This window comes from Crocodylus siamensis, chromosome 14 (assembly GCF_052110815.1).
Source record: "Crocodylus siamensis isolate JL-2025a chromosome 14, ASM5211081v1, whole genome shotgun sequence".
NCBI lineage: Eukaryota > Metazoa > Chordata > Crocodylia > Crocodylidae > Crocodylus > Crocodylus siamensis.
This window is the reverse complement of record NC_143408.1, coordinates 120,770-138,023: the sequence shown is the minus strand read 5'-3', so window position 1 is coordinate 138,023 and position 17,254 is coordinate 120,770. Positions and strand designations below refer to the sequence as shown.

At 37.5% G+C, this 17,254-nt stretch overlaps 1 protein-coding gene across 5 annotated transcripts in view; it reads left to right on the top strand.

Annotated features, from left to right (window-relative positions):
* EPS15L1 (epidermal growth factor receptor pathway substrate 15 like 1) overlaps positions 1 to 17,254 on the top strand; it is a 60,446-nt gene that overhangs the window by 36,420 nt on the left and 6,772 nt on the right. For 3 of the 5 annotated variants that reach the window (XM_090026735.1, XM_090026734.1, XM_090026738.1), the window contains one exon: positions 12,093 to 12,298. The exons of 1 other annotated variant lie outside the window; for it this stretch is intronic. In XM_090026735.1, the coding sequence (XP_089882861.1) occupies positions 12,093 to 12,298 (206 nt within the window). Of the gene's footprint in view, positions 1 to 12,092; position 17,254 lie in introns of those variants that run through there. One more of the 5 variants, XM_090026736.1, reaches the window with a different exon arrangement.

Sequence of the window (17,254 nt, the reverse complement as noted above, 5' to 3'; positions counted from 1 at the left end):
TAATTAAAAAAAAACAAGTATGTGGTAAACAACTTTCAAAGAGAACAGATAGATCAGATGCATCCAAAACTTGCCCTTTTTACTGCCAGTTTACTCTCTTCCTTTGTAACGTAGCTGACAAGACAATACAGAATCATTTTAGTGTATCTTCTTTCCTTTCATTAATGAGGAGAAATAAAGTGCTAACGAAAGAAATCTTTCAATTAAAGACTGCCATGAAGATTCTAACCACTTGATCTAAGCTGGTTTCTTTAAAATGACTGGCTTGTCCCAGATTCAAGTCTGCAGGCATGGGAAGATGCGCTTTTTTCATGATACTCCTGCAAAGACATGCACTGGAATGGGGACTCATCCTAGTGGAGGGTAGATATAATATCACCACTGCCTGCCTTCCTTCATGACTCTCTGATTTTGCTTTGTTGTCTCATTCAGTTTGTGGTCTACTGTAACCCCTAGGTTCTTCTATGCAATAGTGTAGCCCAGCCAGTCATTCCCCAGTCTGTATTTGTACATGGAATTATTCCATCCCAAGTGCCGGGCTTTGCATTTGTCCATACTGGACTTTTATCTGGTCGATTGCGGAACATTTTTTCAGTATATCCAGGTCATTCTGGACCCTAGCCCTGCTTTCTAAACTATCTGCAACCCCACCCAACCTGGTGTCATCTGCAGACGTACTAAGCGTGCACTTAATCCCATCATCCGAATCATTAAGACATGGAACAATCCTGGACCCAAGACAGAAGAACATTGGGAACACCCACTTGATGCTGCCTCCTCCCTACTAGACACAGAGCCACTAATGACTACTTATTGAGCATGATGAGCCACCCAGTCATATATCAACCTTCTAGTCTTTCCTTAGCTAGTCCCAGGTTCTCATGAGTAAAATGCGTAAATCCAGTTTTAGAAAAAGATGCATGCCCTATATATGCAGGAGGTGTGACCTAAGCTTAGATCACAATGGTCCTTTCTGCCCTTAGAATTCCTTGTAATAACTTTTTGTGCCTGGACTGGCTGGTTGGTTCAGAATCTTGAATGATGCATTGCGCCTCCCCCCTTCATCTTGCTTTTGATGAACCTATTGTTGCAAGCTTACATTCAGGCAAGGTGCTTGAGATATCTCTGGATGGAGTCTCGATAATGTGAAGCAGCCCTAGACAGAGATGCACAAACTAGCTCTGCACACGGTAGCTCCAAAACTGGAAATAGTATAGCTGCATTATTCACCTAAGCCCAGTGCAGCATGACACTCTGCCTCTCGGATATTGTGCCCAAGCTTAACATCTCTCATTGCAATGTGCAAATGTGTGTCTGTAATCAAGACTTTGCTCATTGTTATGTGATAGATAATAAATTACTGTGGTGCATTTGGAAATTACCATGATGCCTTTTGAGAGCAGTCTGAATTATACTGTAATGTTATATTTTGTAATTTACACATGCACTTAATTTTTTAATCTCCTGCTGTAAGTAGCTCTTTGTAGCTTTCAATATTAATGAACTTTAAGGTTTTGCATATGTCTTACACTAGTAATTAGGTTCTGTAGAGCTTGTGTGTAAAGGTGGGGAGGGAGATGATGATCCACTGAAACCTGTCAGTTAAAATCTGCAGTTCGAAGGTTCTCACACATTAAGAATGACATGTTTTCTGCAATGAGCTGCAGATTGAAATCAGTCAGAGTTCACCGCTAACTAGTTTCTAGGTAAAAGTTGTTGATTGCAAAAAAGAGAGAAACAGATTTTTTTTTTTTAAAGTACAGGAAATTGCTGTGTGGGTGTCAGTGATTGGGCTATAAGTAAAATTCAGTACTCTAGTGCTTTGATCGTGGGACCTGCTGCATTTGCCCCACCCTTACCCACTTCCTCTAAATGCAGCACCATGCATTCCACATTGCGGTTTTAACAGTACTGCTAACCAGTGATATTAGTGGAAGAAACTTCACCACTAACCAGTGTGTAACCTTCAACCTCTTCTGAAATTTTATTGCTTATTGGTAGCGGTTTTGACCTTTTTAACCTTGACAGAATATAAAAATCCTAAACTTTTGAAACAAAGATATAATTTCCTACTCAGAAACGGTCTTCAGCTGTTTGTAAATAGTAGACGTGTCCTGCAGTTTCAGTTAACGCTTTGATAATTTTGCCAAGTTTCTGATTTTAGTTTACTCACATTGGTAAATGTAATATTGCAATTAAATACTCACATTGGTAGCTGTAATATTGGAATTAAATGCCATGTCTCTGACTATTTCAGTTGCATCTGCTATTTTTACAGTGCTACTGTCCTTTTTTTTTTAATATGCAACAATTTTATATGTTGCATTGGAACAGGAACAAAGTAAAAATTTGTTGGAAAATAATCCAAGAATGTTTTTAAATAAGTGTGTTAAGCTTATTTGGTATTGATTATGAATTGCTTGAGTACTATTAAAATCTGGAGGTTTATTTAAATTAGGACAGCTTGGTATTCTGAGCTGGTTGATGCAGTGCATTTTACATTTATATGATACATGTCTGTAATTTTAGATTTTGCGAAACATATTCAGAGAAATCTAGCTGATGCTTTAGTACATTTTGCCATTTAATACCTATAGCTCTTGTCTATCATGGAAACCAAATTTATAAATTGGCATCTCAGAGGTTAGTGGTTAACGCCTCTGCTTTGAGTTAAGGACTTCAATTCCGTTCCCACGTTGTTTTTATAATTGGTCTTATTTTTGACTTGTCAAAATATCACAAGAAATCTTAAGACAGATAGCCATAACTTCACCAGCGTTTCTTGAATCTAGTATGACCCAGATCCTTCTGCAGAATGAGCTTGCAGGCAGCCCCGCTTACAGTAAGAGCATTCAGTGCAATTAGTTAGGTCTGCACTGAGCCATTTCTTGTGGATCAGAATCTGTGCTAATTATTGTATTTTACAACAGATTGATTCATACGGAGCAGTTTGATATTTTCTCAGAACGGAAATGTTAAATAGATCTTACCCTTTTAAATCTCTAAAATTCTAATTATTTAAGAGTTTTCTCTTACTGACAGTCAAGTCAATGAGGGCTGCCTGCATCAGGCCCTGTGTGACCTTTTCCTCACCTCACCAGTTGGCAGATAAATGCAGATGGTATCAGAAGTACTTGATGTGTAAAAAAAAAAAAAAAAAGAAAAGAAAAAAAAAGAAAAAGAGTTGAGACTTTCAAATTAAACTTAAATAATATTTCTATCAGACGAATCTGCAAAATCTTAAATTCTGGTGCAGTAATCCACCATAGGCAGAAATGCTCTAGTTCTGGATTACTGGGGGGTTTTTATCCATCAGTTTCCCACAAGTAAAGAAGCGGGAACAGGTAACTAACCAGGGACTTTGAGATTAGCTGTCTCTCTTATGGTTCAGTTCCCTGGCTCCATGGCCCTAGAGAGGTTAAAATAGAAGCATTTGTCCTCTAACCTGCTTCCAGGTATGAACACACATAAGAAAAAATATCAGGGCAGATTGACTTTAAAGACATAGTGTATATAGATTAATTAGATAGAAGTATATTACTATTCAGGTACAAATATGTCAGGGTCATCTAGATCCTGTTTACTCTCTTCTTTTTTCGCAGCTTCCAAATATATCTATTTTTCATGCATCACTTCTCTGAGTTTAAGTTATTTTATGGTTTGCATATTTACATTTGCTGAATTCTTTTTAGATCTGTGCAAATAGCACAGAGGTTAGCATAGAAAGGGACAAGAATATTGGATCATCTCTGTGTCTTGTGTTTGCTTGTTGTCCCTCTGTTTTGATGAACTGCATGGAAACAAGGACATTATTGATTTTGTTCAATTTCTTGGTAAAGTACCTTAAATCAAGCTTCATTGCTGTATATTCCATACAAGGATTAGACAGTATTCTTTAAATACCAGGAAGATTTTAAATTTAAAACCATACCTGAATTCATATTACAGTTTTATAACCTATACTAAATTATTTTTAGTGTGTACCATATGCAGTATCAGTGAGGTTCTGTGAAAATATAAGCAAGCACGTAATTCTGCCGTATGATTTTTTTCATATTTATGTAACAACAGAACAGTAATTCAAATAATCAGGCCATGTGGTAAAAAATAAAGCCTTTTACACTGAGCAAGCTGATTAACAATTTCTGATTAAGCTACAGGAGTTACTTCTTTGAGAGGCAGGGAGAATATACAAACTGTATTGCTTAATTAGATATTTAACTAAAAAATGTGGAAGAGGGATGTTTCCACTTAGTTATCCTGGTTCTGCAGTGCATTGGACCAGAAGCCAGGCATACTCATTGTAGTACGAGTTCCTTCCTGTTCGTGGTCGTGAAGATGGGTGCCTCAGGGTATAGATGCTTAGTGCAGTACCTACCTAATCATTTTTTCCCTTTTCCTGAGCTCTGAATGAGGAAAGCTCAGCACCAGAGCTCGGGACTAATGGGAAGATATCTGTTGGTGACTTCCTGAAGACCCAAGAGTTGCAGTAGAATACAGGCATCCCTTGTTGCGAAGGATAAATGACTCATGGGTGGAGCACCTGGCCCAGCCCCAAACTAAAAATTCCATTCATGTTTTGATTGCTGTTTATGCTGATCTCTCACACTGAAGGTGACATTTCAGAAGTCAGACATTGAGTGATGAATCAGATTGCGCAGAAGGCAATTCCTATTCACCTTTTTCCTCATTAAAACACATTGAAATAGAAGGAGCAACTGCATATATTTATGGTGGTATAATTAGTCCCAGGTTGACCTTTGTTCAGAAGTTCATAATTTTCTGAAAATTTCATTTTTTCCAGCTAAAGCTTTTCAGACTTGATATCTAGCCAAATGTGAGCGTCTTTAGGAGAGATTAAGCAAAAAGTGCTCAGCCTTTTTTTTTGAGTACAAGAGTGGGGAAAATATAATTGTCTTCATTGCAAAGAAATTTTATGACCTTTTGCAAATAGCTCTACCAATATTTACTGTTGGAATAGAAATAGTCCTTGCTGAGAAGAAATGCCTAAGAGAACTAGTTGTGATTTTACTAAGTTACAAGTAGAACTGCTTTTTCTACAAGTCTGTAAAGTAGATTGCTAAGCAAAGATGCATTCTGAATCTAGAAGACAGACTGATAACTGAACTGCACAGTGAAAAACATACAAGATGATAAAGAGGTGTGCTGTGAGCTTACATCCTCTGCAGTCCCCGAGGTTTGCAGGAGCAGGGCTTACTCTCACATAGCTGAAGTACCAGGTGCAGGAACCTGGTATTGCCTATCCATATGTTGACCAAATTATTGGTTTTACACACACTACTATCATTTTTTCCTGCAAGCCAGAAGTCTGAAGTCACATATAGCTGACCTTCTGCTTCTTTTCTTTTTTGTTTACCTGTCTGTTACACATTTCCTAGCCATAAATGTTCCCTGCAAACAGCTGCTTTAAGAACATCTAAGGTTGGACAGACAAGCACATAAAGATGTCTGTATTAAAGCTGAGAGAGGTAACCACCTCTCTAAACAGCCATGGTAGTCAGAAATCAGTCAGAAGGGAAGGTCAATGTGCACCTTTGTAGACTGACTAAATAAAATATATGTCAAGGGAGAGTACACAGGTTTTCATGACTGTTTAATCTTTGCTGTCATGTGTACTTGTAATAGCAGTCTTTATGTAACCGCATGCTGCATTTCTATTATAATATAATATAATATCATGCTGCCTTCCCAGTGACTGCTCTGGTCATCCTATAAACAGGTAATACAGTAGTAGAAAAGATTAAAAAATAATAATAAAACAAAACACATCTTCATTATAAATTAATTGCTGCTCTGTGGCACTCCTACTTTAGGTAGCCATATTCCAGCATGGCATCCTACACAAAAACCTTCTATGTAAACTACTGAGAATAAATGTGTTACTTGCTCTTCAGTGTTTTCTTTAAACAGGCACCCAGATCTCTTGTTCTAAACCTGTTCCTGGGGTATGAAATTAGATAAACGCTTAGTATGGGTGGAGTTCATTACAAGTTAACAGCATTTGCTGTGGTAAACCATTTTGTTCATCATCTTTTTGCTGAAGTGAGTCCTCGGTGTGGTTTGTGTACACCACTTCGGTAACTGCTGAAACTGCTGTGGTTTCAGAACAGGCCCTGTTTTGCTTTATCTAAAACTTTTGTTCCTGAAACTATTAGCAAAAAGAACTAAAATGAGAGAGGACTGCAAATATCTATCTAAATTTCCTTGCTTCCAAACCTGGAAATATTTTAAGGTGTAAAATTTCATTGTAAGCCTGCAAATTTTCAGTCTCCAAGGAATGAAAGCTGAAACTGATTTGGTTCTCTAATTATTAATAAGCTAATTAGTTTTACTGCTGGGTAATCAGGGTCCTTTAATTTTGCTGGCAATTGTAGGGGAGTATTAGGTTAAAAGAACTTTCTTCTCATGCCATTTCAAGTCCCTATAATCTTAAAAATGCACATTCAAAGATTCATCTCTAGAGGCAAAACCATTACTTCAGTAGGGGGTTGCAGTACCTGGTGCAAGTCAGTGTAGAATTTAGTACACAGTGTCCAATAGAATATGGGATTGCCAAGGAGAGGACTGAGGTGCCCAGATGACTAAATTGTAGCTAATAAACTAGTAAATTGTTTGGGACGTAACCAAGTAAGTATGTTAGCCTTCAGACCCAAATAGTATTAGCTTGTGAGCCCCTGAGTAGTGTGCAGCTAATTATGGTGTTTTCTTGTGCAAGAAGGGCCTTTGCTGTGGCTTCCATAATCTATGATGGCCACTGATATTGGACCATCTAAGGCAGGCATAGCTCATAAAAAAAAGGACTTTGCATGGTAGAAATGGGCCTTCTCCAGTTTAGCTTCAAAATAAATACCATATTAAAACCTTCTTAGCATCTGTTTTTAGAATATAAAAGCTGAACATAAAATGAAATTAGAAGACTTAGAAGTTAACACTACTTTTACATTATTCACTGTGACATTTCCTTTGCAGCAAATTTGTGTTTTTTTGTGTTGTATTCTGAAGGTGAAGCATCAGAAACCCCAGTGCTCTTTGCGTGTGCTCTAAAACCACCAGGGGCTTCATGCAAAACATTAAAACAGGCAATCTGGGGGGAAAAAAAGATTGCTGAGCAAATAAGTTGCAAGACCTGGGTTCTCATTAACAGTCACTGATTCCACACAGTGGTTTCAGCAACTGAAAATCTAACAACTTAAGACAGCTTAAAATGGAACAACTTCTCTCTTTACAAATATACCCGGTGGTGAGCTTTGGTGCTAGAAACTCTAGGGCCAAGTTCTGTTCTTTGACATTAGTGGAGCTTATGAGTCTAAGTAAGATAACAGTTTGGTCGACTAATACACAATAGGTGTAGTTAGAGAACAATTTTTTAAAATATATTTAAGAGGAATTGTTCAAGACAACCCATATATAAAATTAAGAATAGGGATATTCCAATTTTATTCATAATCAAAATACTTAATTACAAAAAAAATAAATTGTGTGATATGTAGTCAGCGTTGTTGGTTGTCGCCGTGTTGGTCTAAGGACATAGGCTAGGCAGGCAAGGTTCTTTGGGTAGATGTGGTATCTTTTATTAGACCAACTAAATAGTTGGAGAAGAGTTCTTTGCAAAGTTTTGGGCACAAACAAACAACCTTCCTTGGGCATAGGGAGACTGTAGTCTGCATTTGTCTGTAAAACCTAGACTGTTAGGTGGGGGTTGGTTATTAGGCATCGCTACTTGGTTTTTTTTTATTTCTTTCTATATAGTAATGCTTCATACGTTGAGAGCTCTGTATCTTTTAACAAATTGACTGGGACGGATGTGAGAGATTGAAACTTGCCAGGGCCAAGAATTGTATGTATTATGTAGCAGTCTGTTTTCACAATATAGGCAATATGGTGGTAATAAGGGGTCATAAAGCATCCTCAAGACTGCAGGAAAGATGCTGCATATTATAAGTTAAAGCAAATTCTGCTATTTCCTGTGTGTTTTATGTGATTTACTTCCAAAAAAGGACAAACAACTGGTCTAATCTCTCTTGTTACATTGATGTATATAAATGTGATTCATTGCTAATTGTGCTAACCTGAAGTGCAACATAAGGCTTGTACAGAAATTACCACAGATACACTTCCACAAGTGAGGCAGAACATGCAACTCCATTCATTGGTGCGTAAAAGGAATTGGAGATAATGGCAGGAGATGTGTGTTCCTTTTTTAATGTCAGCTTGGACTTGCTGAGAAGTGATTGTACATAGTTTTCAAATACAGGTGAACAGTTTATTTGCTTTGTAGGTAAGTAGTGGATATTACTCCATTCAGTGAAGAGATTGTCATTGTTCAACACAACCAAATATTGGTATTTTTTCTAGCCTAGAAGAGAGAGACAAACCATTTAAGTGAATGCATTTCCCTTCGTGTGCATATACATCAATAATAGCTCCCTCCAGATGTACAAATTCTTAGACATCTCTGAGAGTATGGACAAACAAACCTTTTAAGGTGTTTAAAAGGAGAAGGGGAGCTGCTGCTTGGCAGCAAATATCAGCTGTTACAGTCTGGTACATTTGCATGATACTGTAGCAATACAAATTAGCAACATTGACCCTGACTGAAACAAGGTTAATTGAAATGTTTTGCTACACTTCATTGCTACAGAATCATGGAGATGCAACAGATGCGCCTTAACAGGTGATAGCAGAGATATTTGTCATAACTGTCTAAATCCTGAGAAGGACTTTTGCCAAAGCGATCATTTTTCCTATGGAAATGCTGATGGAAAATAGTAAAATTTCTATTGACTATGGATGTTTGTAATGATTTTCTGGTACCATCATTTTTCTAAAATTAAATTAGTGTAATTAAAAACTAGTTTTAAATAGGAACATTTTAAAATAGCAACTTTAAGTTAAGGTTGTAAAACCTATTATATTGTACCATATTGTGTACCATATTATGACTAGCAAATAGTAGTCTACTGTACTGTAGACTAAGTCTCTCACACTTTCTCAGTCTTAATTTTTGAGAACATTTAAAGGAATACTGTAAGTTTTTTTTTTTTTTAAATCATCACTGTTAATGACTTTTTTTGTAGTCTCTGTTTTTGCATAAAGGTGTATGTAACATAAATTTTTCTTGCTTTCATATATCTCAACTGACTTTCTGAACATTTTAATGTATTGTAAGCTGCAGAGAGAAGGGAAATATGATATTTGAAAAGATTTGGTGATTTCTGAAACAAATTAACACTGAAGTGCAGTATTTAAAAAAAAAAACTGCAGAAAAAAACAACTGCAGAAACTTCCTCAGCCTTACGAAGGGCTTTTAAACCCGAAAGCTTGCTTAAAATGTTTTTTTCCGACTACTTAAGTCAGTCTAATAAAAGATATCAGATTCACCCAAAGAACCATGTCTGCTTATTTTAAAAAAAAAATCTCTTTTCATAATAAACAGTGCAAAGAACACTTTAAAAATACTGACATATAAAACTTGCATACAGAAACAGATCCAGGACCTTGCAATCAGGGTTGCAGGGGTAGCTGTACTCTCTGCTTCCACCCTTTTTCCCATCTTCTTCCCTCCCCCTCCTCTCCCACCTGCCACTGCTGCTGTCCCAGGGGTGAGGGGATCTCCAGAGCCACTTCTGCCCAATTTGGACCCAGCTCTGTGGGGGCCAGACTCAGCCTGGAACAACAGCAGCAGTGGCCAGGTTCCCCCTCCCCATGCTTGCTCCTGGGCTGGTGGGGAGCACCCAGGGGGACCAGGGAGAGAGGGGGAAACCCACTTGTCGCTGCTACTGTCCTGGGCTGAACCCATGCAGCCCAGCTGGAGTGGACAAGAGCCTCCCCCCAACAACAGGTCAGTAGGGACAGAGGTGGGCAGAGGGGGGAGGAAGCATGTCTCTGTGCGCCGAGGGGAAGGGAGGGAGGAGGACTTGTTACCTGCTTGGGGACTTTAAATCAAAGTGCCAACTGTTGCTCCTGCTGCATGGTCAGAAATGGGGTGCCCCTGCACCACTGCATCCTCTCTGGATCCACCCCTGCTAGTATACTAGCGTAAACAAGGGATGGTTGTGATAGCCCTATACTATTGCAGCTTACTAAAATCTGAGGAAAGTCTGTCCTAAAACTGCACTGGGGCAATTAACACCAATATAATGTTTATGCCTGCTCTTACGCTCTTCGCTGCAAACAAGTTAATTAGTGGCTCATTTATCACCTGTTGGTGAGGTGTTATAATAGTCTGGCCTTTGGATTCTGTCTCAGTGGTCTGAAGCAGTAGGTCTTGGACAGCCTCCACTCCTCCTTACTCTTGCCTGGGCGCATGCTTCGGACATCTTGGTGTGATGGTCATAGACCTCTTATGTGTACACCATGATCCAGAGGATCGATGGTTGCCTACACATAATAATAATGCCTAATGCATCAACTGCCGCAGAAGAGAGAACTCTCTGACGACTCCAGATGTCAACATAACTTAGTGAGGTATTGAAGCTTTGCAAATTATATAAATGTTAATGTTGTTTTGTGCTCAGGGCCTCAGATATATTGAGGAATCTTAAAGTATGTTTTGTGTCCTTAGAAATGCTTGGGAACGTAACTAACTTTCTGCCTTTCTGCATTTCAGGTGCAAATAAAGTATGGATTCATAATAAGTTACAGTTAAAAGATGTGGATGTTTCAAACTATTGTTTAAGCTGTCCAAATAGCTCCTATCTTGTAGGGTATGGACACATGTATTTGGAACCATTTCAAAGGGGCAGCAGCTGTTATGTTCTAATCATTATTGTATGCAGACAAGACAAGAAGGGTGCAAATGGAACAAAAACTGCTTCAATTTTAACATTGGATGAAACTAGCTCACATGTGTCTGTACCTGCAGTCATGAACAATGCTTCCAGAGGTGCTGGAAATATTCGTTAGTCTAGGTTTCTTGTTTTTTGCAGTGTCATTAGCTGATAGCTGGAAGCTGTGCTTTCGTAAGTCTTCATAAACTAAGGAAGACATCATCTATGTGGGATGTGTACCAACTAATATAAGAAAACAGGGAAGACATAACCTTTACATTTTATGTATCAAGATTTAGATACTGATTTCTGCCCTTTGGAACTTCTTCCTGGATTTCTCTTTACATGTCCTCATGCACTTTTTAATTTACATGCCTTTTATAAACTGGAGGGTTCGTCAGGTATCTGTTTCCCTGAGGGTGCTGGTTTCAGAGGAATTTGTACATCTATCAGGATTAGAGTGCTGAAAGTAGGACAGGGTAGCATCTTAAAGACTAACTTGTTCAGAAAGGCATACACTTTTGTAGGTGGCAGCCTATTTTGTCAGATGCTAACTCTGAATGAGTTAGTTTCTAGGGTGGCACGCTGCCCTGGCTTCTGTCTGATTGTTAGCATAGGAGACCATATCACTTTTTGCTCCAATCTGATTTGTTGTTTTAACTAGGAAAAAAAAAAATTATGAATGCTAATTTATATAAAATGGTTACAACATTCAACCTTCACTCACACCACTGAAGTGAACAGAAGTGCTTAGAAGACTGCTCATCAACATGAATGAGGGTTACACAATCAGGGCCTAAGCAATGAAAATAATTATCGTTAGGATATTCACCAGACTCTTCTCTTCTTTGTGAATATGGCAGTTGTGGAGGGATGAAAGAGGCACACACGCATGCACATAGAATCTGTTCTTGGAAATCTGATCTGTTTGGTCTTTAGACATGTTGAAGCACAAGTTCTCTTATCTTCAGCCTAGCAAAGTCAAAATATTAGCCACACTTTTCAAGTATTTCTGAAATGCGTTTATATTTTTATACATGATGATGCATTTATTACTTGTGTTGATAAGTACTGTTTATAAAAGTGGCATTAAGGTAAATTCATGAAGACCAGAACAACAATGGAGACCTTTAGAAATGGTGACAGATGCTATTAAAATAGAATTTATTTTAAAATACCCCCTAACAAATCAATTGTGTGACATTAAAAATGCATGAAGGACAGTCTCCTATTTAGGCGTTTGCATTTTCTATGGTAAGTAACTTCTCCTCCTCTTTTTTTTTTTTCTTCTAAACTTTTCAGGTAAAAGTACTCCTGTAAGCCAGCTTGGGTCTGCAGATTTTACCAAGCCCCATGATCCATTCCAGCCATTTGGGGCTGACAGCAGTGACCCGTTTCAAAGTAAAAAGGGGTTTGGGGACCCATTTAGTGGAAAAGATCCATTTGCTCCCTCCTCTTCAAGTAAAACTTCTAAAGACTCTTCCTTGGGGTTTGCAGACTTCAGCTCTGTAAGTTAAGTTCATTGTCTCTGAGCAAACCACTTTCTGCTCTGCTTGCAGCAATCTCTTGGGTTTTTTGTTTTAACTGCAAACCTACTGTCCACTGGCTTCTGCCTCTTAGTCCCTTCATGCTGTCCCCACTGTTGCTCTGTATGAATAATTCTGTATAAAAAGGCATTATCTCTCAATAAAACAGGAGTTTTGAGTTTGATACTAAACTTTAAAGGATTTATTTGTTTTTTAATTATTTAGTACAGTGTGCCTTTTTCTCCAGTTCTTTGTAGAAGAGTCTTTGTACTGTTTTTGTTGCATGGAGGCTGTCTTGTAATTGATTTATGGGCACCAATGATGTTAAGACAAATCTTCAGAAGCAATTGTGGAAGGTATTTGTACAGCGGTTTCACCATATCCTGAAAAGTATATACTTAAAGGATTCCATAAAGTATATGTACCTGTTTGAAAAAGTTCTGACAATCTCGTCGCAATGTTTTCTGTACGCAGTGGAATGCATATTATCCATATATAAGAGAGAGATTGAAAGCTAGCTATTGAATTTTGTTCCAGGTATTGATTTTTGTAGAGAATCCCTTGTTAGACAAAGCAAACGCAAGCTTGTTTTGTAGGACCAGTATAGTAATGTCCATATGGCATCCTATAGTACAAAATCAAAAGGCCTTACAGCAAAGCCAAGTGCCTTTCAAGGAAGAAATACCAGGATTTAAAGAAGTCTGGCTTTGTTTTCTAGTTTTGGAAGACACGTGGATTTGAACTCATAAATGTAGCAGTAGCTTGACTGTTCTTATGGCTACCATTGGTAAATAGGAAATCGGTTCCATCCACAGCCTCAGGCTTCTTCCTTCTTTCATGTGTTTTTGTTCTACGTTGCGCTGCCATGCAATAAAATCATCGGCTCCATCTACATTCATAAACCTGGTAGACATAGTTCACTGTTCAGTAGGTTTGGGTGTTCTCAAGTTTTATTTTTTTCAAGTCTTATTATTTTTGAAAGTTTTCCCTACTTATATCAGTTTATACTAAATATGTATCATTCCCCTACCTGATATATGGTTAATTGAGGTCCTCTATGAATATCTTGAAATGCCCTCAATACTTTATCTGTGATACTGAAAAGGTCAGATCTCAAAGTAGGCTGTAAGCTTGTACATAATTAGTAAAATTCTGTTGAAAGTCACTGCACAGTTAAAGTCTGTGAATGTATACAAAATGGTAACAATTTATTAATAAAAATAAGACAAAAATCTTGCTTTATTTGAAATTTATTGAATGGCACCTAGTTTCTTTTATTCTTTATGGGGGAAGGATGCAATGGCTGTGCATAAAATGGAATGACTGTTATCCAGCTGTTATCTTATTTGCAGACTACATTTCTTAGCTGGCCGCTGAATAATCTCTAAGTGATATACTGAATGGTTAATGTATATAATTTCTTCTGCTTAAGTTTTACAGTTAAACCCCTGTGCCATTAAGTTTTTAGGAAATACACATAAATTTTGAAAAGTAAAAAAAAAGAAAAAAGGGAAAAAGTGAGATCTGATTAACAATTTACCACTTGGCTAATTAATATTTTGGTAGCATTTCATTTGGAAAAAATGTAATTAAAAGTTGTTTCATGAAATTTGTTCATTAAAGTCCCCTTTAGAAGTAGAGTTTTGTTTATTTCCCTGTTCTGTTTAAGTATTGCTTACTCTCTGATTATGAACAACACATGATCATAGGGTCACATTTTATTAATGCCAGACCTGCAAGAAGTCATAGGTAATCCATTTAGCTCCTAAATCAAGAAAGGGACTTCATACATTTACAGTTTGGGTGATCTTTTTTGGAATTTAAATACATTGTTAAGAACAATTCTATTGGCAATGTGTTTTCTGCCCTGAAGTGTGGTTCTGTAGAATCTGAGACTGCCAAATTGGTTAGCTGTCACACACAGAGAAAGCTGAGGACTTTTGTAAGTTTCTGAACAGTTTGGCGTTGGTTGAATTATTCATACGCATAATATTTAAGTTGTATGGCCTTATTTTGGTCTAAAACATGAGCCTCGGGAACTGAAAAAATACGTTCTTAGTTTATATTTCAGGTATTTGTGATTTACAACTTCACCTTTCAGGAAAAAGAAAAAAGGCAACATCTCAATAATCTTCAGTCACAGAGAACAGTAACTTTAAAGGAACCAAGAATTCAGAGCTAAGCTCAAAGATTTCTCTTTTATATAAGTTAGTAGCAAAGTGAACACAGTTCAGTGCACTTGGAACTTTGTCACATATTTTACTATTTTACCTTCAGGCTTTAGGGGTTGTACCCAACAAACTTATCGGTAATTATTTTAGCGTTATTTTTAGATCCTTTGTACTAAACTGCAGTGGTAATTGCAATCTATCTGTGCTAATGTATTAACATTTGTATGGATTTTCTTTTTGCTTTATCTTTTCCTGAAGACAGGAGAATGATGCTGTACCAATTTTTCTGTAGCTCAATAAAATGTCCTTTTCTAGACAATTTGCACAAGGACTGATGACAAGATATAATTGGTAAATTATATATTCACCAGGTACATACGTCAAGAATCATGCTTCTGGAGTTGTATATTCCTGCTTGTACTATAAGATAATACTGATCAAACACTAAAAGAGGGGTTTTCTGATAGAAAACTTTGCTGTGAACTGCCTTCATACACTCTCAGTTGGCTTTTCTAACTGTACGATATACTTTCAGATACATAAGGAATAAATAAGCTTCTTGAAGAAAGTTTTTGAAAATGTGCTTCTTTTACAAACTAAAGAAAATATTAATAAACCTATTTTCCCAACAGTTTAAAAAGTATAAGACACTAGAAGTAATTAGTTGAAATGTGTTACATCTCTAAAATTTCACTCTACATCCCAGCACCAGGCTTTATTTTGAATGGTTAGAGATTGAAACCCTGTCTCCACTGGGTGTGTCCAGACAAGTGCATATATGTGGCTTGCAGTGCTGCAGACCCGTCTGTGGTGCCGCAAACTGTGTGAACTGCACATGCAAGCAATTGCCGCACTGGTAATTAGCAGTATGGCCGGTTTTTTGATACCGGGATATCCTGGTGTCAAAAAATGTGGCACAGCACGCATGGTGGCAGCACGTGCCACCCAAAACTGAAGCCTGGCTGGCCAGAGCCACACTCCAGCTGCCGACCAGGCTCTGCCCACCCAGGTCACTGCTGCTTGAGCCCCGGGAGGCCCCAGGACCCTGGATAAGGCTGCTGGGGCCAGCCCAGGTGCTGGCCCTAGCCTCCCCTACCCCACCTGGGGCAACTTGTGTGCCAGAGTGCATGTGCAAGGGTCTTTTGTGGGGACAGGTAGCAATGGCACAACTATGGGCTGCTGCTACTTGTCCCCGGGGAAATCCGCATGATATATATCAAGTATTAATTTAAATAATTTGCAGAGGAATGGCAGCAGAATTTCTTGGTTTAAAAAGTTACCAGGATGCAGTACACTGTCATGAAAGAAACAGTTGCAGTAATAGCTTTTTAGCAGTGACAGCATGCAGTACATAAAAGAAGAAAAGAGCCCACTCTAAAATGCAGTTAGGAATAATAGAGGATTTGGCATATTTATCAAAATTAATTAGCCAAAATTAAATTTGACAACATTTATTTAAAATATAGATATATGAATTCTGGGGAATCTAGAATGTAATAGTAAACTATATAGCTGCAATATTACTTAAAATGGAATACATTTCTTTTCTGAAGCAGTCTATTTAGACAAGAGAGACAAAGTTTGTAAGGGATGGTTCAAAGAAATAAATCAGCAATATATTATGCCTTATTCTCTGTCATGAACTGGAGAGGTGATATTCATAGTTTTATACAGATTTTATTCCACCAAAAATAGAATTTGTAATTTTGTATATAGTCTTCCATTCTAAAAGCCCAAATAATACATTTTCTAAAGATTCCATAAATTATCAAATTGATGTTTAAAGAGTGGAAATAAAGCAATTAGGGATAAATCTTGCAAATGCTTACATATAATTCTGCAACTTTGTTTGTTAGCTGAACAGGGGACCTTCAAGATTAAATAGCAAAACAAATCATTTATTTTATCAGAAGTTAAAATTAAATGCTATTTTAATTGCCAGTAATATCTCTAACTTTTTGTGCAAAAAATAAAGCAAACAGATTTTGCCTATTTTAAAGTGAAACTATACTAAGTCAAAGGCTGATTATTATGGTATAACTTTGAACTTTGTTTCCATTAACTTAAATTAATTCTCTGATAAGCGTGAAGAAGTTTGAGTAGGATACCAAAATGAATTTATTTCTTTAGTATTTGTTGCAAAAGTGATCTGAATAGGTTTTTGCTATTCTGCTGCCTGAAAAAAAAAATCTTCACTTATTTTTGAGAGAATTGCAAAATCGGCATTTTACTTTCAATGTGATGGTGTAACTGTCCGCAAATCTTCAGTCTCTGGGTTCATTGTTAGCATGTGTCACCATTTAGAGGAACTGTTGCAGCAGACACTTTGCAGTGTAGTGGCACATCAGTAAACTGCTTCCATTTTTTTACCAGCTAAAAGCTAACAGAATCGTTGTTCACATGGCTGTAGGCCAACTTCCAAGTATATTTTTCATGTACATGGAGCTCTCCATCCACACAATCTTTTGGCCTCTCTCTTGTGTATAATTGAGATCTGGATGCAGGCAGATCATCATCAACTGGAAGGTTTATATTTCTGATAGGTGAGGGTGCTGAACTCAGTAAATGAATCACAGAATGGAGTGGGGAAACTAGTGGGTGTTTGACTGTATGTGGGCGTATGTTTCCCAATCCAGAAGTTGTAACCTATTTTGTCTTGTTCAGTGGTGGTTATTTTAAATTAATTAAATTTACAGCATGTTGCATATAACTTCTGCTGGCCATGGGTGAATGTCTTGTATATATTAACCATGTTTCCATTTTTTTA